Source organism: Lactuca saligna, chromosome 5 (genome assembly GCF_052625555.1).
Source record: "Lactuca saligna cultivar CGN05327 chromosome 5, ASM5262555v1, whole genome shotgun sequence".
In the NCBI taxonomy this organism is placed as follows: Eukaryota; Viridiplantae; Streptophyta; class Magnoliopsida; order Asterales; family Asteraceae; genus Lactuca; species Lactuca saligna.
This window is the reverse complement of record NC_136421.1, coordinates 66692088-66702046: the sequence shown is the minus strand read 5'-3', so window position 1 is coordinate 66702046 and position 9959 is coordinate 66692088. Positions and strand designations below refer to the sequence as shown.

Here is a 9959-nt window from a genome sequence, read left to right as displayed (position 1 = left end):
CATTAAAAAGGGCATACTCATCTAGGTTGTCGACCTCTATTATCAGTTGATATGTCGAAGCATGTTTATTCAAGTAAGGATACATGTATCCAAACATGAGGTTATTTTCCCACATTTGATTTAAATGAATAAAATGTTGTTTGCATTATTGATTTGTAGTTTGACTTCAATATAATAAACAGGATATGTTTACCATAAATAAACCAAACATGAGTAAACTGAACAGAAAAGATACAAATTTAAGGCATGTGATTGTTGAAGTACTTGTCGAGCTTCCATCATATTGGCGTCCTAGTGAAGATTAAACAGCTTGATGAAGCTTACATTTAAGTTCATAGGTACTTTTCAATCAATGTGATTCATACCTCTAGTAGTGGAGGCAGTAAACGTCCAAGGCACAATTGCATGTACCATATTGTGTTGTTGTCTGGCCTCCTAGCATTTCACTTTAGTTTCCAATGACGGTTGCGACAAAGAATTAAAATAGAGAATTAGGTTATGAAATAAAATAGAGGATTTTGGAAAATATGCCTTGTGAAATCACAACTATATCATGATATTTTGTTATATTTTTACATTGTCCGGTTATTGAAAATGAGAAAAGATTAGTAAATGGTCATTTTAGTGAATAACTATATACAAACACTTATTCTCCATGTTAACATTATTTAAAACAACTACATTTGTCAAAGGCCACTTACACTCTAAACAAAAGGCCAAGCCATCTTTATAAAAGATTAAATAAAAGATATCAATATCCCCTCCAAGCTTTAAAAATAATTGCTTTCACAAAAATCTAACTACTCACCATATCACCAACCTCTTCCTCTTTCCAATGTATCCCAACCGATCCGAGACAAATCACAAAAAAAAGCAAAACCATGAGATCCTTTTTTTCAACTTTATACATTCTGTATCCAATCACAAGACTCGCTTTATCGCGATTTTGGTTTTCTCGGTTTACTCAAAAGCTTCAACATGTTATCAGTCAAATCAAGAGGCAAATCACCCTCACCATCTTCATCTTTTTTTAAACCGGAAGTGTGAGTCAACCACCCTAACGCCTCAACAGCCGCATCTCTTTCCGCAAGTTGTTTGTTTTTCTTTGGTTTTCCTACAAATTGCATTCCTTTGAATTCCACCAACGCCCTAAATTCGTTAGTTTTCAAATGCTTTGTTTTGTATTTTGGAGGCGAGTGGCCTGCTCTCATTAACAAGGTTTGGAGTAAGCTTTTAGGGTTTGCTCCATCTCTTGTGAAGCTATCGTTGTCATTTGACTCTTTTACCCTTTTGGTTTCGCGCCCGAATACGAATCGCCCTTCGCATTGGTCTCCAGACACCAGCTCTTGGACTGCAAGCATGAGATATTTTCCTTCTTTGTGGATGTCAAGATCCGGATCCTTAAGCTACATAACATGATTATAATATATTATATTATATTATATTATATATAAACCAATTTTTTATAAGTCCAATGATTAATGTATTTATTGTAAAGATTGTAATGGTTAATATTAATAACTGACCTTGTTTTGTAGGAGCTGATCGAATTCCTTTTTTAGGATGACATAGGTATCAGCCAAATTAGGATCCATGAAGAAATCAATATACCCACCAAGCATTTTCAAGTGTCCAGGCTATTAATTAAAAGAAAAAAAAAAAAAAAAAAGGCATAAGCTAAAAGCAAGACACATTTAGTAACACCAAAGAGGATCAAAATTACCGAAACGCCATTGACTACACCACCACCGAAGAGGATCAAAATGGAATCAGAGACACCAGTAGAATCCCGGATAAATACAGTGTTGACTTTGACTTTTTCCCCAAAGACTAGCCATGGATATGGAATTGTCTGGTATCGTGTGTTCACAGAATTCTGAACAGATATCATATAAATTATATACTATAGATATCCAAATATATGATAAGAAAAATAGCAAGTTACATTTTTGTCCACAAGTATAGTTGATTTTTTCAATTTTGGTCCCTAAACATATTATTTTACACTATTGGTCCTTATTTGAGGTTCTTATAGCGTTTTTCATCCTTGCTCCAAGTAATATGGCTACTTTAAGTCCTAGAGTATAGCTGATTTTTGCAATTTTGGTCCCTATATGTATTATTTTGCACTATTGGTCCTTATTTGAGGTTCTTATAACGTTTCCGGTCCTCTTTCTAAGTAATATGACTATTTTTGGTCCCAAAGTATAGCTGAATTTTGCAATTTTGGTCCCTAAACATATTGTTTTACAATATTGGTCCTTATTTGAGGTTCTTATAACGTTTTCGGTCCTCTTTCTAAGTAATATGACTACTTTTGGTCCCAAAGTATAGCTGAATTTTGCAATTTTGGTCCCTAATCGTATTGTTTTACAATATTGGTCCTTATTTGAGGTTCTTATTACGTTTTTCGTCCTTGTTCTAAGTAATATGACTATTTTTGGTCCCAAAAGTATAGCTGAATTTTGCAATCTTGGTCCCTAATCGTATTGTTTTACAATATTGGTCCTTATTTGAGGTTCTTATTACGTTTTTCGTCCTTGCTCTAAGCAATATGACTATTTTTGGTCCCAAAGTATAGCTGAATTTTTCAATTTTGGTCCCTAAACGTATTGTTTTACAATATTGGCCCTTATTTGAGGTTCTTATTACGTTTTTCGTCCTTGTTCTAAGTAATATGACTATTTTAGGTCCCAAAGTATAGCTGATTTTTGCAAATTTTACCCAAAAAATATAGTCATTTTACTTTGAAGAGAGGCCAAAAAAAATTACAAAAACCATAGATAAGAACCAAACATGCAAGTGAAAACTTTTTGGGACCAAAACTGTAAAATCATATGCTATATTCAGTGACAAAAAATGTAACTGACTTTAAGAAAAATAAAACTATACTTATACTGTTGTAATAAAAAAAAAATATATATGAAACAAATAAATGAAACTGCATTGCTATTTCTTTAATACTTACTGCATAGAGTAAGACTTGGCCATCATCCATAGTTTTGAAGGACATTGATGTCTCCCTATGCTGATGCACATAATAAAAACAAAAAATAATATAATTGAGTAACATATGGATTCATCTATCTATCAATTCTATTGTAATTTGTAATTTGTAATTTGTAAATTAAATAAATAAGCATAAGCATTAAGGATACATACCACTACAGATGCAATGCCAGGAAAGAGGCCTGAGCATATAATGGCTCTAACCAATGATTGATTATGACTCAATCTGTTATTAATCCCTGATTCAGTCTCAAGTATTTGAGCATCTTTCAAAATATGGATAAACTGATTCCTTAAAGAATGTATAGCTTGAAGAGTTTGAGCAGAAAGAAAATTCCTCCAGCAATATTCATAAGCAGATCCTTCTCTTTCAGCTTCTTTCCATCCTTCATATGCACGAACAAGCGCCATATGATCACTGTAATCCTTTGCAGAAAATCTTGATTTTGCTGTACTAGCTTGCTGAAATAGACATGTAAAAGATGTCAGGAAAAGACCAAACTGCCCTTGTGTGAAAGTAGTTGGATTACTCACGTCTTTCTTCTCTTGAGGCAAAAGAAAAGGATCCCTGACACTAAGTCCAGCAACAATTGTAAGAATAGGATCAAAGCAACGAAAAAAAGCACCCATTATCAGCATTTTCCCTAATTTCGGATCCAATGGAAGCATTGCCAGATATTTACCTATAAAAAAAAAAAAAATGAGAAAAGATAATCTTAGGAAATAATGTTTTATAAATATATTAATATAAAGTTATAAACTAACCAAGATGTGTAAGATTTTCATTTTCATCTAATGCTCCAATCATCTTCAAAAAATCCACAGCATTTTGGACCTAGAACAAATTTAAGTTTTATCATTTAGCAATTTGAATCATTCATTAAAATTCAATTCATCATGAACAGTTAACAACACTTACAGCTAATGGCTCTGGAGGCTGCAAAGCAGCTGATAAAAACTCTCCAATACTTCCAACTTCCAAACTTTTTATTTGCAAACAAAGAGAATTTAAAGGAGTTCTTAAAAGCTCAGGTAGTTGATATTCAGAAAAAGCATCATAAACACATCGAGGGTAAAGATGGAAACATTCCCCTGGTTGCACACGCCCTGCCCTACCCCTTCTCTAAACCAACCAAAAACATAGAAATTAGTCAACTACCTTGACTAACAAGTCAAAGGGTAAAAAGGTAACTTACTTGGCGAGCAGATGCTTGTGATATCCATGAAGGCAACAAACAAGGAGTGTTGTTAAGAGCATCATAAGTAGTCTCTTTAGCTTTTCCACAATCAACCACAAAAACCACATCATTAATTGTAATACTTGCTTCTGCCATATTTGTAGCAAGAACTATTTTACGCACATTTGGAGGTGGTTTTTCAAATATAAGTTTCTGCATAATCAAAAAAATATAAAAATCAAAAGTTATCAAATACATTAATTTAAGTTGCCATGGAAACCATGACATGTCAGCAGTACCTGTTCAGATGTGGCCATGGAACCATGACATGTCAGCAGTTGAACTCTATTGGGATCTCCAAGTAAAGGATGAGCTTTGAGTTGACTTTTCAAACAACTAATATCATCCCACCCTGTCATAAATACTAAAACAGCACCTTGTCTTTCTTTACGTGAAATATGACATAAAACTGCTTCAATAAGATTGAATCCAATGTTATCTGGATTCCAACAAGATAGAGAATCACGAGCTTTTGAGCTATAATTCTCAAAGTTTGATTGAGTCAATGCATCCTAACATATCCACATCAAAATTCAAACTTCTTTTAGTCTCTTTTAGAATCAAAAGTTTTATTAGAGTAGAGTTGACTTAATTTGACCGGAATCCAGATAAAGATTACCTCAACAAGTGATGTTATTTGGTTTTTCCTTTTGCGTGGGACTAACTGTCTTTGTGTTTTCCATAACTTTTCTTGACCATAATCATCAATTTGGTTGAAAGAAGTTAATTTATAACCAGTTATCTCCAGTATATCTTCTAAGAAATGTGCCCTCACTGGGTGAGTGAAACCCTATATTCAAACACATGAAATTAGATTATTGAAGAACATAACAAGATAATAAAAGCACTTACAGGAATATGAATCATTGGTGCTTCTTGAAAATAATTGGAAAAAAGCTCAGCATTCAATGTAGCACTCATGAGTATCAATCTCAAGTCCCTACGACGTGGGAGAAGGTCCTTCAATACAATCAATAAGAAGTCTGAAAATTAAGAACAAATGATTAAAATATAATGAAATGAAAATATGAAATCAATCATAAAAGGTGAAATAAAGTTATCATATTAAAAAACTGACCTTCATTCATGCCTCTTTCATGTATTTCATCAACAAAAACATGTGTTACACCATGCAAGTTGTGGTCACTTAGCAACCTTCTTAGCAAAATACCACTTGTACAAAAAAGAAGATGAGTGTTTTTTCCTTTCATACCCTCTAATCGAACTTTATAGCCAACCTGTCAAAAAAACAAAAAATTATTGCTTATGAAGCCTTTCTTTAAGCAATAAAAAGTAAGTGAAGACTAAAGATTAAAGATTAAAGAAAAGCAATACTGATTCACCAAGAGGCTCTCCCCTTTCAGAAGAAACTCTTTCTGCAACAGCCATGGCAGAGATTCTCCGTGGTTGGGTACACAGTATGTTACAGAATGCCCCACGACCAGATTCTATCTCAGATTCCAAAATGTATTGTGGAAGTTGAGTGGTTTTCCCACATCCAGTCTCTCCAGATATGATAATAACTTGATTCTGTGCAATTGCTTGAAGGAGTCTTTCTTTCTCTTTAAATGCAGGAAGAGACATACGAGCTTGTAGCATTTTCTTTCCTTCTGGTGACTCCTGAAGATGACAATAACAATTTAAGATTCAAATTGTGTTTTGTTTTGTTTGAAAAACTGAAAATGTATTGATAATTCAAGGCTTGTTGTGAGGTTATGAAGTTATTTTCAATATATACCTCCCAAGATCTTTGCATGTTTCTCATCTGTAAACTACGTCTTTGAAGAACCTTTTCCATAAGAGATCCATCTACTAAAGAGTCTGGATTACCATTACTACCCCTGTTCGCCAGCTCAGCATGATGACTAGATTCACTCGTGACATCTCCAGAATTCAATTGCATTCGGTCAAGATGTTCTTGGAGTAAACCTTCTACTCTTCTTTGCAAGCTTAATGGGATGACTACCTACATTCAGTGGACCATAAAGACTAAAATACCCATCACCGGTTGCATGTAAGAGAATTTCCTGAAAGAAACTGGAAAAAAGTCTTACCTCTCTTTGGGGGCGTTTATCATCAAGATCTGGGCGATAGTTGGGAAGAGGGACCTTGCTTGCAACCACTACTTTTCCATATATTTCACTGAACATGTGATGATTAGTGTGAGAGGAGGGAAAACAAAAAATATGTGCATAATCAAGATTCATGAATATATGGGAAAGAGACAAAAGGATGTAGATATCAAGTCAACTACCAGTAAAGGCCCATTTTCTTGGCGAGGTTAGATATTTGTTCATAGTCTCTCTTGTCTCTTTTGTCTCTGGTTATGATCTCTTGCTCTGTTTTGCTATGTAAAAGCATGCTAAGTTTCCATTTCCATTCGTCAATATTTGCCACTGATGATGATGCCTACAAGAACAAGTTTGTGAATTCCAACTTCAAACTTTAAATTAGGTTGCTGAATTGATGCTAGAACACGGATGGAAGGATGTTAAATAACAATCCAGGGAAAAACAACCCAATGAGCTGCATCTGGTCTTCAGAGTCACTGGGATTATATGCAACTTTGAAATTGATTTAAATGCAATAAGTTAATTAGAAAATGACATCAAATTGGTTAATAACAATTTGCAAATAGGGAGATTTTGATGTTGATACTTGTATTTGTATGCAACAAAATCCAAATAAAAAATAAAAGTGCAGCCCTTTTATGAAATGTAATGAATACTGTGTATACAATCATATGATTCAACACGAAAGAGTCGAAAAAGTACCGGGTTATTCTCGTAATCGCATTCGTACTCATCGTCCGAGAACTGATCAACTGCGTGGCTGCTAAGATAACGTGCCCCTCCATAGTGCAAAATCGATGAAAGGAATCGGGAAAAGGGAGCTCCATTGTTAATGTTAGAAGAACGCCGATATAATACCCGAGAAGAATCAAGCAGGATACTTTTTGAGGAAGTATCGTGTATGAAGAAAGTAGAAAGTGGAGATTTCCTTCTGAAACTGGATGTCAACAGAAACCCTAACCTGGAATGCATATTGCCGACCAAGATTGGGGCATGGCTCAGTGTTAACTTCGAGCCGTGGCGGGAGGAAAAGCAACAGCCCTATAAAGTGTATTTCTTTTCTTTTTATTTAAATACTTAGAACTTTAAATTGATTTTTTTTTGAGAATTTTGCAAGTATAACCATTTTACTAGCATTTGTGTCAAAAAGTAAATAAAAAGAAAATTAAAATAATCATGGAGTCTCATAAGCGGGCTTATAGGATGATAGTAAGTGAATGCACAGAATAAAATTATATAGTTAAAATAATAATTTTTATTAAATTATTATTTAATATTTTTATTTTCAAACAAAATGTTAGTAGTAAAACAAACATATAGTTAACATATTAGTTTTATTAAACATTATAGTTTAACTTTTAAATCATTGTGATATATATAATTATGTGATAATTTTATAAATCGTTTAAAATTGTGTAAATTATATATCAAATGAAAGATAATATAACGGATAACAAGACGTATGAATAAAACTATGAACTGCAACTTTTAATAACATAAAAATAGAAAAACATCTATTATAACATTTGTATTAAAAAACATATATATACAACGAATAATAAAAAATATGAAAAATAAACTTTACAACCTTATAAAAGAAATGAAAATAAAAAGTTATTAGTGATTACTAATTAGTAATCATAAGTTAAAAGCTCTTGAGTTTGTGTAACAACCCGTTATTTCAGGTCAATGTAATGTCTAAAAGTTGAGTCTTGTAACCTCTTTGTGAAGTAATAAAAATATCATCGAAAATGAAATGTTCAAAAAGCTTCGTTTGAGTACACTATGTGGTAGATATCGTGATAAGGTTTCCAAAAATATAAAGAACACTAAAATCCGAGTTATAACGAAGGAGTTATGACCAATCAAAGATTCGTAATACTACCGGTAAAGCGTTGTTAAGCATAAAACGAGAAATTTCAATAAAATACTTTTTAGCCTTAGGTATCTAAATGAAAGTCATAGATATCATTAAACCGAGAACATACATAAAAAGAACGCCCAAATCTGACTTCGTATGAGGAAGTTATGATTTTACGAAATTTCTGACCTAGCAGTAGACAACTAAAAACTCGAATTAGAGATCGAGCGATCTTTAGCTAGCACAACCTAAACTAAAGTTGAAGACCCTGACCATAGGAATACAACGGTAAAAAGACAGATAAAATCGGACACCGGATGAAGAAGTTATAGATTTTTAACGGACTTTTCCAGTCTTGGCGTGCTAAAAATGTATTATTAAATATAAAGTCAAAACTAGCCAACGAAGTCTAAATGAGAGTTGTAGAGTACAGTCTCACCTTCGCGTGGATATAAAGAATGCCAGAAACGGAGCTCGTACGCGAGAGTTACGGAATTTAGAAGTTCTGGAAATCGATTTACTCCCCGCGTAAAGGGGTACGCCCAGCGTAGCAGGTGATAAGGGCATAGTCCCTTCAGCAACAGACATCCCATCGTCCGTCAGGAGGCTGACATAAGCGTTGACGTACGCTACGCCCCGCGTAAGAGCGTACGCCCAGCGTACGGAGGCGGTTCAGCCTCCTATAAAAGGGAGGCTAGGGTTCCGAGTTTCTGGTTCAATTCTTCTCTTTTCCCGCGCTTTTGCTCTGCGTTTTTCCACTCGAAGCCATCCCGACACCCCGGTTTTCATCCTTAATATCAGAAGGAAGTTCTACACTCCCGAGATTCCCGAGAATTCAACTCTCACTAGTCGAAGTTCTGCTCGATTCTTCTCTCGACCACTTCAATCAAGTGAGTTCATACCCCCTTTTATACACTTTCAAATACTTTATAATGTACTTTTAATACATTTCGGGGTAGAATACAAGTAAGCACACGGTTGATCCCGAGTGAAAACGTGAAAACTCTTGTTATACTTTGCATGCATTAGATTTATACAAAATGCATAGTATCCAGGGTAGCCATCCTTGTTAAACCATTTTTATGCATTCAAAGAACTTATGATTTATGCTTTGTCAAACATTGTGAAAGAGGATAAACATTGCATACAAAACTATTATTTTAATACAGTCTTAGTTGAGAATCCGTGAGACAATTACATCTTCAATGCTACCTTTTTGTTAAAAGGTACTACCTAAAGTCCTGTCTATTATAACCAGAGTCTCCCGTTTAGAGAGCGTGTCAAATGTGTATAGATCTATACGGGAAGTCATGATCTCGCGCCCTGATTGTTAGCTGCAGTCCTTTGGGTGACAGTTTGTCATAACGTTTCGATGCCTGAAGACCGTCGCCACAGGCATTGTGACATCCCTAAAATCACGGCCAGAAAAGACCGATTTTGTTTATGCTTTATAAAAATCAGAGTACTTTATTTTATAAAAATGTTGCGGAATTTGTTCCCAGAAAAACATGGTAAATACGTTATTAAAACATTTTCGAAGAAACGTATTTATTTCATTTTAAAACGTTTGGGATGTCATCGTTAATACAGAAACATAAGCATAAACAGAACTTACAATTATTTACACTAGTGATCTACATCTCTTTAAATCTCTCAGTGTAATGTCACTTCATATCAACACCTGTGATATAAATAAACCGAGTGGGTCAGGTTGGGAAACCTGGTGAGTACATAGGGTTTTCAACCCACAATAATATAATTATTATGTTTAAACAATCA

The 9959-nt window shown here is 34.1% G+C and overlaps 1 protein-coding gene across 1 annotated transcript; it reads right to left on the bottom strand.

Annotated features, from left to right (window-relative positions):
* Window positions 1-705: 705 nt before the first annotated feature.
* On the bottom strand, window positions 706-7351 carry ABO6 (DEA(D/H)-box RNA helicase family protein). The gene is made up of 18 exons (XM_078997433.1): window positions 7022-7351; window positions 6502-6656; window positions 6302-6389; window positions 5986-6213; window positions 5583-5867; window positions 5326-5485; window positions 5100-5230; window positions 4867-5037; window positions 4487-4759; window positions 4206-4400; window positions 3929-4132; window positions 3775-3844; window positions 3544-3692; window positions 3163-3471; window positions 2969-3028; window positions 1724-1876; window positions 1527-1637; window positions 706-1406 (listed from the first exon to the last, which is right to left on the bottom strand). The coding sequence occupies exons 1-18, from the start codon at window positions 7289-7291 to the stop codon at window positions 936-938; spliced, it is 3483 nt and encodes a 1160-aa protein (XP_078853559.1). The 5' UTR covers window positions 7292-7351; the 3' UTR covers window positions 706-935.
* Window positions 7352-9959: the final 2608 nt, after the last annotated feature.

Coding starts and splice junctions, on each gene's coding strand:
- ABO6 (XM_078997433.1), bottom strand. CDS start 7,291: ATGCATTCCAGGTTAGGGTTTCTGTTGACATCCAGTTTCAGAAGGAAA. Junction 5,038..5,099: donor CACCAATGATTCATATTCCT/GTAAGTGCTTTT, acceptor GTTTGAATATAG/GGTTTCACTCACCCAGTGAG. Junction 4,401..4,486: donor CCATGGCCACATCTGAACAG/GTACTGCTGACA, acceptor TTGATTATGCAG/AAACTTATATTTGAAAAACC.